General features: G+C 29.9%; 1 protein-coding gene across 2 annotated transcripts in view; it reads right to left on the reverse strand.

Moving 5' to 3' along the window:
* LOC143048004 (uncharacterized) overlaps positions 1-19,032 on the reverse strand; it is a 34,480-nt gene that overhangs the window by 5,401 nt on the left and 10,047 nt on the right. The window contains exon 1 of one of the 2 annotated variants that reach the window (XM_076221419.1): positions 9,031-9,332. The exons of the other annotated variant lie outside the window; for it this stretch is intronic. Within the exon in view, the coding sequence (XP_076077534.1) occupies positions 9,031-9,203 (173 nt within the window). The 5' untranslated portion in view covers positions 9,204-9,332. Of the gene's footprint in view, positions 1-9,030; positions 9,333-19,032 lie in introns of those variants that run through there. 2 annotated transcript variants of the gene reach the window in all.

The raw sequence follows: 19,032 nt of genomic DNA on the forward strand, positions 1-19,032 counted from the left end.
AACTTAAAATTTCAATTTGTACTGTATAAAATAAGACACCATTGTTTTACTTTTGTTGTAATGCCAACAAAGTTACATCCTGTGTTTATAATAGTGTATGAAGCCAACATTAGTGTCTTCAAATAAAGTGATCAATAAAAAAAGAATAGTTTTGCATCATATTCTCATGTGTATACCGATTACAACTATTTTACTTGTAAAGATCAACATTATTAACCAGTATCTAATGTATGATGATACATTGTACCAATATGTGTAAAAATCTTTCCTTAAGAATATCATCGTCCCCAAAAAAACACCCTTTTATCGAGAGAAAACATTTTTAAATTATTTTGAATTAACAGTTATGTCTGATAGTGAAGTTATTGTTATATTCTCCCGAATCAGTTCAATGAACGAGTTTGATTTAACACAGACATAATGTGATGAGTATTTTCAAATTAGACAACTATCTACAAGAGACCAAAGGATAAGGATAAGACGAAATACAGGACATCGTATGGCCTTCAACAATAGGCAATTGTTGTGAATGTTTGATTCTTCCCTGAAGATTGACGGTTGTGAAAAATCACAACACAAAAACAAACTTTTTGAAAAGGATTTGAAAAGTATTTGAATCATTAAATTGGTAGTAGTGACATAACGAAAATACGCAGAGTACCGATATAAAAGTACTTCGCAGTTAACGACGGGTAATAAGAAATTAAAGATTTTTTTCACGAAAGCATGAAGTATCATTGGTGTCTCTGACTTTCTTTTTTTTATCTTTTGTAATAATCAAGTAAATCAAATTATTAAACTTTGACCTTCTTATATAAAGTGCAATGGTTCTTCGCAATCAAATGATTTTAGACTTTTTTCATGAAAAATCTTTGTTCTGTGATGTTCTAAAATATATATATTTGTAGCAATAATATAAAATCCAAACTAAAAAGTATACTTATAATATAGTTATCATAAAAATGACAATATTAATACTAATAAAAATAAAAGCTGTTTTTGGAGTATTTGAAATGAGAAAAAGGTTAAGCAGTCACATATACCAATATAAAAATGTAAAAGTAAATGAATCCGGTAAAACAATTTTGTGTGGGAAAAATATAACTGTAAGATATCATTTGACCTCTCTTACCTCGAGAGTGTATCTTCCATCGTGGACATAATCCTAAAAGTAAAGCCTCTCCCGTGCAGACCTGGGCTTATCTTGAATTATTTAAAATATTTGACGGGTTAATCGTCAGCTTATTTTGCCTTTACTACTCAGTTATCTATAATTGTGATCAATACTATTTCGATTCAACTTTAACAAAGATGTTTTCAAACCATAGAAAAATCCAGCCGACATTGTTACGAGGATTAGCGGAAACAATTCTTGATTCTTTCCTTCCAATTATATATTTAAGTCATTAAGTTGGTGACGTTTAGAAAGAATCACTACAGATTAAAGTTACATGTAATGGATTGAAAGTACAAACAAATTTAAGTCTTTTGTTTACGAGTTAAGATAAGGGTTTTTAAATAAAAATCAATTAGTTTGACATTCTGAATACACATTGAAAATCAGTTGGTTGTTTAGATCCACTACCCATGAGATGAATTGTGGACCTTCATTTAGAGCGAATACATCGGTTGTTTAAATATGTAATAAACTTACCAACAGACTCAGGGGATTTGTGAAATCCATTCAGAATTTTTAATTACGAGTGAAATTAATTTTTCAGTTGTTCACATTTGACCAATTTGACAGCTGTATAGATGAAATATATTCAAATGTACTCTGTCACGAATAAATACTCTAACAATGCTGGGGTCAGCAACAACGAATTTGTTATAACGTTGGTGCATACTCATTAAAATAGTTGCGAACAAAGGTCACTGTATTCAAAACAATGTGAAGACTATAACTGAAAAACAGATTCTTAATTTACAATTGTTAAATAAGTTTTGATAAGATATTAGAGTTGAGCATCAATGAATAGACATTTATATTCGAAATGCATATCTGGTGCAGTTAAATTGATGCCGTTTGTACTATTACAATAAGAACACATTTTACTATCATGATACTGGTACAACGCATACTATCGTTTCAGACTTTGTGAAAGTCCAATTTCCCGAATTAGTTTATTGATCACTTATTTACTGATACCGGTTTTTCGTTGCACTTAGTGTTTCTGTTGTTCCGTTTTTTTCTATTATAGTCGATGTGATTTCTTCGGTTATAGTTTGTAACCCATATTTGTTTTCTCTCAATAGATTTATGAATTTTGAACAGCATTATACTACTGTTACATTTATTTATATAGACATTTGTATTTGTTATATCCTCTATGATTCCTATCGTAATTTTCATATGTAGAAGAAAGAATTGTTTTTGTTTTCCTAAAGGGGAAATCAGATCTCATTACGTAATACCTTGGATGGTATACAAGATAGTTGTGGTCTCTAGAAATAAATGATGCATGAAGTGGTACCTATGCCACGATTTACATTGTACACAAGTTATTCGTTAAAACAGTTGTTGAAATATTGCATGCCTTTTAGATTTAACTGAATACAAAATTTCACTATCGTCCTGGGCATATCAGGGACGCATGTATTGCAAGCAGTCCTCTGTGGTATATTACCCCGCATAATACTAACATGCATAATGCCAGATACTAGAAGCACAAGAAGGATACATATTGCAAGATATATAATACTAACATACAAAATTCCATAAGCTTAATAAGGACGCATATTAAAAAAGCACTATAGAGGCACACATTCTTTTAGAAGAAGAATACAGTTACACATACTGTCAGAACACACTTTTCAATTGGCTTTATTGAAATAAGATCAAAACGAAAATGGCTATACGATATAAAACAAATAAAGGTTACAAACCTTAATTTTTCAGGAACTGCAATCGTGAAACTCCTTGTTGGCTTTTAAAATTATAAGCCAACGTTACGAATATACATTGCTTTAAAGACAATAAAATATGTTCCTACCTATTAATCAACTTCACCTATTTAACACGTTATACACTTTTGACTTATCTTTATTGTTTCAGAAGTATCAATGCAGTACTTAAAAGAGAAATGGCGTTGCTGGTTAATATGAAAGTAAGAGACTTCTCCTTTGTCAACAAGCTCAATATGACATGTCTAGCAAATAAAACAGACCTGACCACTTAATAAGTCATCAACAGTTACTACAGAAACAGTAATACCACATATAAAAGAGCACTCAAAAAGACGTACAGTTTCTACAGACATTAATAAATATGTAAAATAAGTATTTGTTTTGTTCACACACAATACAATTAATTGTTAATATTGATGAGAGGTTGTAAAAGGTTGTATTATGTTTGACATAAATCGATCAACAAACGTGCACTTTTAGTACATTTAAGCTCTTGGTGGGACACTGTAAAACAGTGTTTAACAATACTTGGTGGGGTATTTAGGAACGTGTTCACAATAGATTAATAACTTTAATCCCATTAAATACAGAATGTAAACATGTAAATGCTTTTGAAAATAAATATGAACGTCATGATCAAAAGGCATGGAATACCATAGTTATCTCTTAAAATGTGATATTCATTCATTTATCATTACCGACAAGCACAATTTCAATCATCTGTCAATATGGTCAATATATAAAAGGTAGACTTGCGAAAAACTGTCATGTGAGTGTTAACGTTGTTTAAGTTACCAAGGGAACTTGATAAAAACTTGACATTAAATAAGCACACCGAAGTAAAACAATAAACACACTGACCTTTAATTCAAACAAATATTTCCTCAAGTGTCCCTTTCGCTGCTTATTAAATATATAAAGATCAAGATTTAAAACGGAAGAACAATGCTTTAGTTTTGAAATTATATTTAAATCAAATGCCACTGTTCTGCCATAGGTGTCATTCGGTTTAATGAGAATTAACAAGCACTTTATTAGATTAATATAATTTCAAGGTGCTTTGACATAAATCGGTTTAAAACGACAAATTTCATATAAACAATTTATAAAAGTAGTATCAGTGTAAAAAACAGAGTTATACATGCAAAGAATGAAATGAGTATACCTTGTTAATCATTTTAATTTGAACAAAACGAGTTCTTTAAAATTAAGTTTTACATTTTAAGAAAATTGAACCAAAGAATCATAATACTGTGATGCCTCCAATCCCGTCTTAAAGTAAAACTATTTTAAAATACCAACGTTTAAAATAACCCAAAGACCACTGATGTAACATTTATTAATTAGAAAACTAAGGTCAGAAAAACTGTGATCGGATACTTTGAGAAACATTATGACATACAGTCATGTAACCAATACTCAGTTATTGTGTTTAGATATAGAACAACTGCTGACACAGAAAATGCATAAGCTGCTTTCTCAGTTAGAACGAACATTACTATGTACATTGTATTCTGTAAGTTAACGACAACTGAGGTTTTCAGATCAATCACAGAGAACACATTTGATATCGGTCGAAAAAGCTGTAGCAGAGAAATAGATATATCTTAATGAGTCGTGTATTTCAGAAAGCTGTTTATAAACATAAACAACGCAAAATTCATCGGTTGAAGCAAGGTCAATTATTTTTCATGAAGACTAAAAAATAAGGAACATTTAAATTTTTCAAAAATATAAATTAGAGATAAGTATATTCACTAAAGAGACACAAACCAAATACAACAAAAAAACATTGAAAAAACCCAAAATATCTCTTACCAGTCTATTTTCTAAATCCACCTTTCAAGGGAAATATAGGATCCAACATTAATATGGAATGACTCCTTGTTTCCTTTTTTTACTATATGACAAAATTTATAGACACAACGGTGCCGACCTTTAACTTGAATGACATGTATATAAAAGGAAATGGCAAAAAAAAAAAAAAAATCTATCAACCTCTATAATTTGTTTCTATTAAAGCAAATAATGCTGTTGTTTATATTTTTTAGAACTGAGTAGAAAATCTCTTTTAATATATCTAACAACAAATAACTTCTGTAGAACTCGAAACTGACAATAAGTTCATAAATTCAGAGACAATAAAAAGCTTCGGAGACATAAGACTATTCCTTTACAATTGGGAGAAGTTTTACATTGAAAATGATTCTATTTAGTTTTATGTATTCAAGATATGTTTACTGTTTATACGTCGGTCATGAACTCATGATATGTTAAATACAGCTCTTTCTTTTAATGACGTGACAAATATTAAATTGTGTTTGTCCAAAGCGCTTCTCAAGAAAGAGAACTATGTGAAGAGGCTATATTCAAATGAACAGTTAAAATCCATGCAGATTAATGACTAACAATAAATAATAAATTTAAGAGACAATATTTGTCACAATTAACATCTTCTGCTTGAAACATTATAACATTCGGTTTTGTAACTAAAATATCACAAAAGCCCGTACTGACAGCGTCAGACGTAAGGCAGTAAGGACTCAAAAGCACCATTAGGTATTAAAAATAACTTACAATTTCTTATACGTTAACGCATACATGTTGCTTTCATCCAAAAAGTCCATATAGGTGTTATCCAATGCTGGTGTAAAATCTAAATGTCTAGATAGTAATGTCATTGTTTAATAATATTAATGAGATTTCAAAATGCCATAGCTACGGACCAGTACAGTAGTAGTCTGTGCTTTCAATTTTGTATATTCTTATAAAATATTCAATATGCAATTTATCAGATGTATTAAGTTTCCCAACGTGAATTATATCATCATTCATATTTTTCAAATGGAAATCAATTTCACACTCTAATGCTTTGTAACAAGATACTGGAATAGAGGTATGATGTATAGCTATGTTTATGAAAAAAGTAAAACTCTAAAAGTGTCTCTGAAAATATGGAGATAACGACTTGAAATGAAAGGCAGTACTTGTTAAACTTAAGCGTATACATATGCATTAAATATATATTCTTATAGCCCGTTTATTTATATATTTTTATCTTAGCATTTAAAAGAAGAGTCAAGAATATTTCGAAAATTCAAACTCTTTTCTATGAATGATAAAAAAAAATCCAACATACCCGAAATCCAAGGTATTTACGAAAAGTGGAAGTCTATAAGAGGACAAATTCAAACGCTATCGATTAACGGAACGGAACGTAAGTCAGCAGTGGCATCGACCTAGTGGTTGTAAAACTTATTAAAGATACAAAGCGTATTAGTTGTTACGTCAAACGCGTATCAGTGACATTTCGTTTCATAACAGTTAAAAGTCTAAATAAAGACTTCTCATAATATCTTACTTTACATTTCTGAAAAAAAAACCCGATAGAGAACAAAGACAAATGCTTCGTGTATTGTATTTTCTGAGTTAAGCCTACGTGTTTAGATCAATCGTAGAAACAAGGTTGTTTCGGTCGAGGAGTCAGTTGTTAGATAGTTAAGAAATAAATCACTGAACTGTGCATTCCAGATAGCTGTTTATAAAAATAGACTTTGCAAAATCCATAGCTTAAAATGAAGTCAATTATTGTATTAAATACTACAGATTGAGGAACTGCTATCACATTTTTAACAGATACTGTATGTAAATATAACACTCCACAATAGTCGTGATAGTAATATGAAGAAGAACAAAAATAGTAAAAAGAGAAAGATAAAAAAGGAAATAATATACATAGCATACTATTCGATCCCCCCCCCAAATTCTTTAAAAGATTTGAGAACAAAAAGTATCAGACATTTAGTTTACCAAAATGGTTTATGACAACTCGTCTGTGCTTCTCCATATGATGCATCATACGAGACTACTGTTCAAACATGAAGTGATCGGAATGCCAATGACCAATCACCCTGTATAATTTGCTTTTGTTAAATTGAAAAATGTTAAACTGAGTAAATAAAAAATTTCTTTTTTAACAACAATTAAACGCTACAAAGAACTCAAAATTAACAATTAATCAAACGATCATACAGTTTATCGTTAAAAACTGCAAGAATATTAGATAAGACCTCGTGCAATGGGTCAAAGTCTACATAAGTTTACTGACTGTGTGAAATCAAACATTTGTAGAGATTTATATTTATTCATCTTTTAATGTACTCAAAATATGGTAAGAATTACCGCCTTCCTTTTTGGACATATTAATTTTTGATAATTTACAACAGTTCATGGATATAAGAAGATGTGGTATGAGTGCCAATGAGACAACTCGCTATCCAAGTCACAATTAGCAAAATGTAAATCATTATACGTCAAAGGACGACCTTCAACACGGAGAATGTCTGTTTCCAATACGGTAATAAAATGGATGTATTACAACAACAAAAATTAACATTTCATTCTAATTTTTAAATAGTTTCTCTCTCAACATCGTTTGGAGAGAAATCATTTGTCAAAAAGCGAATCTGGTGCTTCCAAAACAGTATTGTATAATTCTGAAATATAAGACATCACACAATCTAGGTCAGACATGACATATTTTAAACAGCACAAAAGTATGCAGTACGGACTCAATAACACTAGCAGGTTAAAAAAAACTTACAATGTCTGATATATCAAAGCATACAACTTGATTTCATCCAAAAATGTTCATGCAGGTATTTTCCATTGTTGGTTACAAATTGTTTTCGTAACTTGGTAGAAATTTCATTGTTTTCATAATTTTTGTTATTATTTTCAAATGTCATAGCTACGGACCCCTCCAGTATAAGGATGTTTTCAGTATTGTACCTTATTATAAATTATTCAATACGCATTGCATTATGTCTAAACATCATTCATATTTCAAGTCAAAATCAATTTTTCACTCGTATACAGTGAAACAAGATACCGAATTGAAATTTCATACAATTAACCTGTATATTTAAAATAATTCAAGAAATAAAACGTCATGAAATTAACATTCAATTTATAAAAACATGGACTTTTCTGACAGGCCGAAAGATTTTAAATGTTAAAACAGGATATTATGCATTGTTATAAAATGTATATATCACCGATACTATTATAAAAGCAATTAAAATATGTGTACTACATGCTTTTAACTTTAATTGTTGTTTATTTACATAGTTTATTTATTGCTATTGTATTATCTTTGTTGTTATAAAACATTCGAAGATAGAAAAAGCATCATTATCAGATAAGAAGAACTTTGATCATTTTAGATACGTTTAGAAAACTTGAAGTTAAGATTATCAATGCAGATTAAATTAAATCAAACCGCATTCATATGTTTGTAACAATGTAAATAACATGCAATTGTATTATTTAATCAGTTGATTTGGTCAATTGTTCTATTTGAAGATTACAAAATATTTGTTAACTCTTTACATGACGGATTTCGTGTAAATGGAACGTAGCACTATTGTTGTAACTGATTTTTGAAATCTATCTATATTATTATTAGATCATTCAATAACAATTCCCTTCAAAGTTATTCTTTTCACTAAAACAGATTGGAGGTGTAAGCTACAAATGTACTCTTTATTCACGAAATGAATGTGAAATCAGTAACTTAAGAAGTCATTTCAATATCAAGACACAAAACAGAAGATTGAATAATAAAAGTATTTACTAAATTTATAAGATAAGTATGACTTCGAACTAGGCGTGTCGCTTTGATACATCTACACGTTCGCACCAACCTACAATCTACCAGCCCGGTTGCATATGTTCTGATTTAAATTGTTAACGCTCTGCATGATATGATTGTCATCTGACTATATATATATATATACCTATATACATTTTCTTGATTTTTTGTTCTAAACTTTACGCAATGGAACTTCAGGGGTATCCGTGGTTTAGAATATCATTTTACTGCAGATGTTTTAGAAATCTTAATTAGTAGCAATTTGATATCATACTGAATACTTTGTCTTAATGTATATCTTTAGCTACAATAAATTATTTTCTATTAACAAAACTGTTTAACTAAATGTTATCTCTAGAAAATCATACATCATGCTTTATTCTGCAATGGTCAGTCAATGCAGGCACATTGTGTAAAATGTTTTGTCTGAAAGAAAGTATCATTGATTATCATTCATTTTATATGCATACCTTGCAAGTCTCCGAGGCGGAAACCGTCCAAATGTTGGATTTATTCTCTTGTGTAATTTGCTATCACGATGTGTAAATAATAATTCGTGTATAAGCACAGACATACTGAATGTCCGCCGCAATACTTTTGAATCATTCCGAACGTTATTTTCATGAAATCGCACTGCCATCATATTTCTATTCCTTTGAAAGAACACAAACTTAAATATTCAAGTTTAATATCATTTTACATCCTCTTAATTTCCACAAAACAGCTTTAACGATAGTTACAAAACATTATTATAGACCGCATTGTAGAAAAGAACTAGTAAATTATTAGTAAACTTGTTCATGGTGTTACTAACATACTAAATTTATGAAGTGTGTCAATTTTGCCTCGTTATGCCAACATTTTTACTTTGTTGTAACCATTAGAACATTTGATCTTATATTAATTCACAACAATAGATCCAATAATAGTTTTAAATGTGAAATTCAATATATTCACATTTTGAAAATGGATCTGTTTTGAAGGTTAGGTTGGACTGATTACGAAGTACGTATGTATATGGACGCATTCTTTCATTACAACAGTATGATATCGAGATGGTTACTATGCTTAATTTGCTTTGTCAAATTATTTTTATCAGTGTCAACATAATATTTGGTAGAGAAGCATTGTATAAAAGGTTCATTTAATGTAAAATATAATAACTCATAGGATCGTTAGGGTTTCAGTTTTCCTGATGATGGTGGATTCAAATTTACTAGTATATTGCTATTCACACAATCATATGAAGATGAAAAAGACACTATCTTTTCTAGCCGAATGTTCTTTATATAGTCAAAAACTAAAGACAGTAGACAAAATATAAGATGTCATAATATCAATTATCAATGATTTATGTTAGTTTTGTAAGACCAGATTTATAAATATGTAATATCAATGATAAGTGATAATATTGAGTTCTCGCGTCTAGTGTAAAATTTTTTAAGCGTGGTATCTATGATGAGTTTAATAGTAAAGTTACGTTAAGTAAAGTATACATAAACTTATAATACAAGGGGAGGGAATCTACGTCATCACGCAGGGTGTCGGCGATTGAAATTGGACCACCATTTTGTCGCTTCAAGGTAAGAAATTTACTTATTATGCCAGTTATATGAGGGTTATGATTATACAAAATAGTCCACCAAAGACTATATAAAGTAGAAAAATAAATGAGCTATCGCTCAATATTATTGGTTATCTCAATTTTGCAAACACTTCGATACCAGTTTTAGGAATTGGGTCAGAATGCAGGATATCGGCAAAATTTTTCATAACAACATCTTGATTCTCAAGAACCGCCTACTTTATCAACAAATGAACATGTCCGAATTCTTTAATGTACTGGGGAAAATACTTGTTACTGACAAATATCCGTCATTTTGGTCGAAAAACGTCTTATTTTTAAAAAATGGAAAAAGGATGTCGGCAACACATCGAATATCGAAGGATGTCGGGGACACACTTATATATACTATTTTTAACACATATGTTATTCAACATGTGACTAGATCTAATTTAAAACTAATGGTCATGACAAGCCGCAAATCAAATTCAAAATTGTGCAGGCGGAAACGATCGCGAATACAATCCGATGTTGAACAGCCGACCAGATCGCCCACTAAATCGCCACCCGTAAAAAATCAAAACCATGCAAATCCTCATTTGTCATCAAAATAAAAACGCCTGGCAAAAATATTAAGTTCCCCAATGTCAATTACTGAAGAAATTTCAACAAAACCGCCAGTAGACTTGAGCAAATGCATACGATTGTTTGTAGATGAACTTCAAAACGACATGTTACATGAAATTGAACATGAACATGAAATAAAGGATCCCCCAAAAAATGACAAACTGCAAGAATTGATAGCACTTGCTCCTGCAGTTCTTCCGTATTCTAATGTGTGGTTGAACAACATGTAGTTATATAAGATTGCTTTTTTAATCTGGTATCTGGGATGACATTGCATAATTGTCTGGGTGGAATGCCTTTACCAGCATAGTTTCCCATGAGATCTTTTTGTACTGTAGAGACATGAAAGTTCGATTAAAAAGCCAAATTAACTACGGTATCATCTGCAAGTAAAAATGTAACGAAACGCACGCCTGGCGTATAAAATTTTAAACCTGACACTTTCTGTTAGCTATTATTAGTGTATTTCTCTGTCCTATATTTTCTCCCATTTTTTTGTTATGTAATCCGGTCAGGTAATATTGTCATTTTAATGTTAAATTTATCATTGCCATTAAAGTGGAAGGTTTGGCATGTCACAAAACCAGGTTCAATCCACCATTTTTTTTGTTTCTTAAAATGTCCTGTACCAAGTCAGGAAAATTGCCATTATATAATAGTTCGTTTCTGTGTTTGTTACATTTTAATGTTGTATTTCTGTTGTGTCGTAGTTTTCCTCTTATATTTGATGCGTTTCCCTAAGTTTTAGTTTGTAACCCGGATTTGTTTTTATTTCTCGATTTATGAATTTCGAACTGCGGTATACTACTGTTGCCTTTACTAAACACCCGGTAGATGTAGGGCCAGATGAAATGTCATATATATATATACTTTTGATTAAAAAAATGTAATATTTCTGATTTATGAAATAGATCTTTTAAGGTCTTGAATTAAACTTTTTTTCTGAACCTGATTTTTGGGTTTATATATGACTCTAGAAAAATAATTGGTGACGAAAATCATATGGTGGTGCACTTATTTTTGCTACAGCCATTTGAAAGTACCCAATTCTGATGATTTTCTCAGTTTTCATCAAATGTTATCCATTTTTGGGCTATTATCATGAAAAAAATCACAGTTTCACAATTAAACTTTAAACTTTTTTCATGCTTTCAATAAGATAGAGTGGACCATTCTGAATAGATCTAACTTAAAAAAAAACTAGAAGTAGGTGTTAAAATAAGAAAGTTTTATAAAATTTTATTGCTTTTTTGTATCAAATTGACCATTCTGTCAATTTGTCAATTTTGGAATTTTCTCTTTTTTTAGAACACAAATCTTATTATTTCAACTTCTTTGTTATAATTGATTGAAAAAATACATATTTGAGAAATTTGAAAGAATTTTTTTTATATGGGATGCACATGCTTCTGGTAAAATCATTTCTTGTACCCCCATCTATTTTCTCTAAATTTGCTGCTGTCTAGAATTTTTCCAGATCAGCCTTTCCAAGAATCACTATTAAAGGTTGTTTTTCCAATTTTCCCATTGTTTTTGCAGTCAACAGGACTCTTCACCAATTACAAAGAAGAGCCAGACTTCCATAATAAATAAGGAGATGTGGTATGATTGTCAATGAGACAACTCTCATATATGTAAATATTATTATTTGTTCTTATTTTGTTCATATTTTATTAGTTACATCGATTAGTAACCTTTGATTAACTGCAACACGCTATAAAAACAAATTAATCATTATAAAAACAGTTCCCAATTGTCCCACATTTAAACTTCCCAATTGTCCCACAAACATATTCCCGATTGTCCCACAAAATTTCATTACCTTTTTACCTGCAATTTCAAAAAGTGGGACAATCGGGAAGACACCGGTTCAATAACCAAATTAATATTTTTTTTAAAGAAAGTCTTCATGAGAACCTTTTAACATGATTAAGACATTATAAAGACAATTTCTATAGAATAACAACAAATGTATACATCTTTTCTGTAGCTATAGTTAGGCATATAACAGTATGTAGACCATTTTTAGAAAGCTTTTTCAATAGTTGATTGACCTCTTTTAAAAAAAATATATATATTTAGTTCACTGAAAATTCCGTTAACTAGTCTCGATTTGAAATATTTACTTAATGTCAAACAAAAATAAGAAAGAAAGGAGACCACGTCCGAACATATTTATCTGTAAATATATTTACCTGTCAAATGTACAAAACTTTATTTTTTTCAAAATATTAAAGATTTTCTTTCTCAATTGCTCTTCAAATTCTTCGTTTATTTTGCCTTTTAGCGGTTTTTTTTTATTCGAGTGTCACTAATGAGTCAGTAATAAAAAGTGAAATCATAAAAATACAGAACTCGGAGGGAAATTCAAAACGTAAGTCCTTAATCAAATGGCAAAATCAAAAGCTCAGACACATCAAACGAATGGATAACAACTGTCATATTCCTGACTTGCTAAAGAAATTTTCTTATGAAACGTGCGTATGACGTTCAAACGTTTTAACAAGGTAACTATTATGGGTTCATTTACAGAAAAAATGAACAATTAAAGTAAAAAAAATATCGAAACCATGTCCATCAAATATGGGTTCAAACACAAATGTCAGGTAAATTCCATTCGAAAGTAAAAGAAAATAAAATCTTATCGAAAACTAGCATAACTTTTTTATTGGTCAAGACAGAAAACAAAACAAAAAATCATCTGACTATCTGTGTTAAACCCATTCCAAGAAGGTGATAGCTTTAAGCACCAAACGAAATATTCAAATGAAAGCTGTAGGATTATCTGAATTTTACGTCAGACTGTTTAAATTCGCTGAAAATAACTAATTCTCCTACATGTGATATAACAAACAAAAACGTTTTAACATTTAATTCAACATTTACTACATAAAAAAATTCCTGTAGCTAGTCAGGAACATGACATTTGTTATCCATTCGTTTGATTTGTTTGAGCTTTTGATATTGCCATTTGATTAAGGACTTTCTATTTTTGATTTTCTTCCGAGATCAGTATTTTTGTGATTTTACTTTTTGATGCATATTCACAAGAATATCATTGTAATAATTTAACAGCTTCATTTTTCATAACAAATAGATAACATTGGATTTTCAAAATAAAGATTTTAAAGAAAAAGTGCTAATACAAAGGATTACATCAGGATAATGACAGTACGACTTTTACCTTGCATTTGATAGCCCTTCCAATGTATTCCAGTAAATTCTAATGAAATATTTGGCCGCTTATGGTAATGATAATTACCATAACCGGATTTTTGTGATAGACTCATCTTAATATTAATCTAGGTATTTCAAACATCTGCCTACTTATTTTAATAAGCTTTTATACTAACTATATTTTAATACTATGTTTTAGATTATGGACATTTCTGTCATTGATAATACAAAAGGTAGTTAAACTGTTTATATACTGAAATGACCTTCAGTGCAATATACATTCAAAATAGGTTCGTAAATTATAAACATAATTACTTATTCATTTTAAAGGCCACGTTTTGTTTAAGATGGGTCTTAAAATAAAGTAAACACATTTAAAATTTCACACAAAGCATTTTCTTATAGTGAGCTATGCAATAACAACCTATTTCTAGTATTACAAAAAAATGCTAAATCCTCAACTGTAACATGACGACCTGGAAAGTTTTATGAAGAATGAAATATGCAACGTAGTAACTACGTTAAATGTAGTGCTGTAAATGTCGTACATATGGTCAGATTCCTCCTGGGAAAACATACTATACAGTATATAGGAATATATCGAATATGAGTAAATTTAGAAATATCTATTACAAATCTGCCACTGGACTTAAACCAATCAGCGTTCATAAAGTCAAGTGGGATGAAAACATAGTCCGAAAGACGCAAAAAAAAAAACAAAAAAAAAACAAAAACAACACCAAGGACATAAGAAAAGTATTGTCATATGAAGTAAACATGAAAACACCTTTGTATATATCTAGGTAATTAGAATAATGTTAAAAGAACCAATGACAGTGAACATATGCATTTAAAAAATATGACCGTGTGAAATTCCAAACAACAAATAAATTTCACTTTCACGTCATTGTTCAAAGAGTTTGATGGGTAATTGGCCTATTAACTATGAGAACATACTGTCAACAGATCATTTCTTTGAGGATGTAGTATTATTTTTTTAAATTATCCCAATATTAAGTAGGAAAATAAGTATACAAGATCTGCACTTCAATCCGAATGCATCTAAAAGTAATAGCTAGAATAATTGTTCTTCGAACGAACTTCTGCATACAATATAATATAGACTATATTTTGAAATTTTTGCTCATTTCAATCATGATAATTTCATTCAATACATTTTCTCTTCATTATTATGTAACAAAAAAGAAACCTTTTCAATCCCAATGTAAAATGCGGAAATTATATCTGGTTTACAAGATTTATAAGTATTGAGACCCTCTACTAGGAGAATTTATTAGCTGATACATAATCGATCTTAGAATAATTCGGTTATAACAAATCCAGAAACATTGTACAACACTGTATACGTGTATTTGTCGGAAGTGCTTACTTTGCTTATGCGAAAATTGTCCATCATATTTTATCTGCAAATGTATCATAGAAAACGCTATTCGTTTTTTACGGTATTTTCTATACAGTCTTACGAAATTAAAGTCACATTACGGAGAGTAAAAGTACAGAGCCTATAAATTAAAGTTTGATACACCTCTTTACCGTAGGTTAAAAGTCACTTAAAGATACATGTAGTGGTATATACCTATGGTAAATGAAATGTAGTCCTAAACGGTAATTTTGATATTCTTATAACCTGAAAAATTAATCGATGGTTCTTGTTGAAAGTTTATGTTACTTTCAGATATTTTCTTACTATAAATACTAATTGTTTGTTTTACTAGCTGGCAATTCAGTACTGTTTAGTACTTTTTCAGAAAATAACGTATTTTGTTGATTTGCACAGATAAATGATAACTACTGAACATAGACTGAACGGATCTGTATTGACTGCAAGCGCATTGTCAGAAGAGTACTGCATTTATCGCACTGGACCCTAACATATTGTAGTACAAACCATGACATTATGGTTTATTTACCAATCATTTAGGAGCTGTTCAGATCAAAACGCCTGTTTTATATCAAAGTTAGTTTTCTTAGTGTACATATTATATATACACCCGATGATCGTATCTTTTAACTTGTTTTCTATGTCTGATTTTATAACTAAAACTGATATGTTGTTCTCAAAACTTTCAAGCCTTTATCATTTGATGTTAAGGCAACAATACTCAGTCAAGGTAAAAATACAGCACATTTGTATGTGTGTGCGTTCTGATTTAATAATGAAACAAAAAAGACAGAACTTTTATGTTGTTACTTTTTGAAATTAAAACCCGTCGATAGATTGATAATTTAGAAAATAACCATTCACAAAAAGAACTTATCGACTCAATTAGTTTCGCTTGAAGGCAGATCAGTGAATTTCACAATTCATCTGGAAATGTTTTATAATTCAATTTGTCTTTATAACACCGTTAAAATGATTTACCCACGGGTTATATAGTTTTACATGATGTAATGATATATGTAAGATATAGATATTGTCTTAAGTACACATTGGTTGTACATATATGTATACCTAATAAAGGCAACAGTAGTGACTGTTAAAAAGTCAATTTCATTTCATCAATTTTAAACTTTTAATTAGTTTTCAAATCCTTCAAAAGATGTTACATGCTCCATAAATAACCGCGGTCATCTAAATAAAATTAACGGTACCAATTTTCTTGCACCAGATGCGCATTTCGACAAAAATTGTGATTTGACGTAAAAGATTTCAACAGACACAGAAAAACTTCAAACCAAATACATGTATCTATTACATAATTTATTCAACAGTTTTAGTTATTCGTTGTAACGAATTTCATGACTAAATAAGTAACCATTTGTTCAAGGATCACAATAATTAAATTTAAAACGTGACTATAGACATGGACATGGTAACAATTTCAAAAAAAGTAAATACCATAAGAAAGGACTACTGTAAAAAAAAGGGGGAAATTTACAATTGGGAATGAACAATCGTAAGATTTATTGAAAAGTTCCCTTTGTCTGGAATATGATTAGAGAATAATTAATCATTTAAAACAAAAGATTAATCATGATACAGGATAAATCTGCTATTACAGTTAAACTGCTAATAGAAAATTAAAGTACGAAGATAAAAAAAAAAAAAAAAAAAAAAAAAAAAAAAAAAAAAAAAAACTTGCCAGGAGTAAATCTATGAAATCGCAATTCATGAAAGAATTTTTCTATTAAACCATAATTGTCGTAAGTATCAAACTTCTGGAAATTATGACTGTTGATATGATCGGATTTTGATAAACCGTAACTGACGTCATTTATCTTAATTGAATTACTTTACTACTTAACATAATATTTTTGATAACCTCAAAGAAAATTGACATACCATTGTGAAACACGGCTATAAAAAGTGTCATCAAATACAACGAGACATGAAATATAAATTAATAATCCTATTTCGACAATATGTTAGTTTTCTATTTATATGAAATCAATCTCTGCAAATTTCAATAAAATATCATCTGCAAAATGCCTTTTGTTACAAAATCGTTGTGGTAACACATATAAGTGTCATTACACCGAAAGGTCTTTCATCAACAAAGCAATAAGATATAATTTCAGATCTGACTGAATATATGATTTGAAGAAGAAAAAAATTGACAAATTCATTCAAAAATGTAGATTAACTTTTCTTACCTGACAATGTTAAGCATGATAAATGAATTGAATTATGACACAAGTTTTAAATTATACATTAAATCGATTAAGGCTAAACCAAATTAGATTTTAGTTCTTTAAAATCACTTGCACCAATTTATGACAGATTAAAAGTTTGTATGTCATACTAATAAAATACAATTGCACTCAGTAACCAAATGCATTGATTTTTCGTACACTTGATTATTCGAAGAAGAAAAACGTAGTCACGCACTTTTATTAAGATGTGATTGAGATTTGTTCATTGAATGAAAAGTTCATGCAGATTGAAAAAAAAAATCAAAATGAATTCTGCATCTAATGTTTCTATTCACTCCTGTCTGTAACTGAATAGAAAATATCAAAACTTCCCACGTTTTCACCTTTAAACCAAAAGAATTAAAAATTGATTAGGTGTGGCCTAAGTACCTTGTTTTGTGATAGTATGAAACCATCAAATTCACAGCCATGAATGTGACAGTCGTGAACATGCATAGTATACCTGTAATGCATAATGGATTTTTTTTTTACGTCACTGTAAAAATATTAGTGTGTTAAACCGATAAAACAGTATCTATGATCTTTGAACTAAAAGCATATGTTTTTACGGTATGATACACAACTTGAACAAGTACTTGACATGGTTCCTGCGATCAAACATTTTCAGATTAGTTAAATCCGGTGCAAAGACATTGGCGCAACATAGTGAATGCTTAACAATAATCTTTTACTTTAAGCACCAGGGCGGATTAACGTTGAATACATTTTAAAATTCTATTACGTGACAGGATATTGGTTTCGTACCAAGTTCCCGCGAAATAATTCTTCTAACTGAAATGTCAATTACATCACAAATTGCGTGACGAAATAACATTACTGTCGATCGGAAGAAGACATCGACTTTTTGCTCCGACAAAAGGAAAATACAAACTTAATATTAGATACCACACGTTAGAGTAATCGTTGAAGTATTTCATCCATACTAAAAACTATCCTCTTTATAACAGATATATCAAATGTATATCACATGCATTTACTAACTTAATAAATTGACATGTTCAACATAATTGCATGTTAAAAAGTCATAAAACGTTATTCATTGTGTTATTCAATTTATATTGTGTAATTTAAATCATGTATTTCTGTCTTTTGTGTAAAAGTTAAAGTTATCTTTTTTTCTCTCTCTCAGTCTCACAGTAGAAAGTTGATAAACCGGGGGTATGTCAGAGAACGTTTTATATTGTTTTCTTAAGTTCATCGGAAGGTACAATGCCTTGATGATACATATTCCATACCAACTTAACAAATAAAACACGATGGTCTTGCAATATAGATTCTGGACACTGACGTTATAAATCATCTTAATAGCGCATTGTATCGCACCGCGGGTAAATTACCACATTGTGATTGGTTTAACGCCGTCTCGTTGTGACCCCCTATGAGACCGTAGAGGGTAGTAAATTTCAGAGGGGGTTCATGACGCGTTAAT

The sequence above is a fragment of the Mytilus galloprovincialis genome, chromosome 10 (genome assembly GCF_965363235.1).
Source record: "Mytilus galloprovincialis chromosome 10, xbMytGall1.hap1.1, whole genome shotgun sequence".
NCBI lineage: Eukaryota > Metazoa > Mollusca > Bivalvia > Mytilida > Mytilidae > Mytilus > Mytilus galloprovincialis.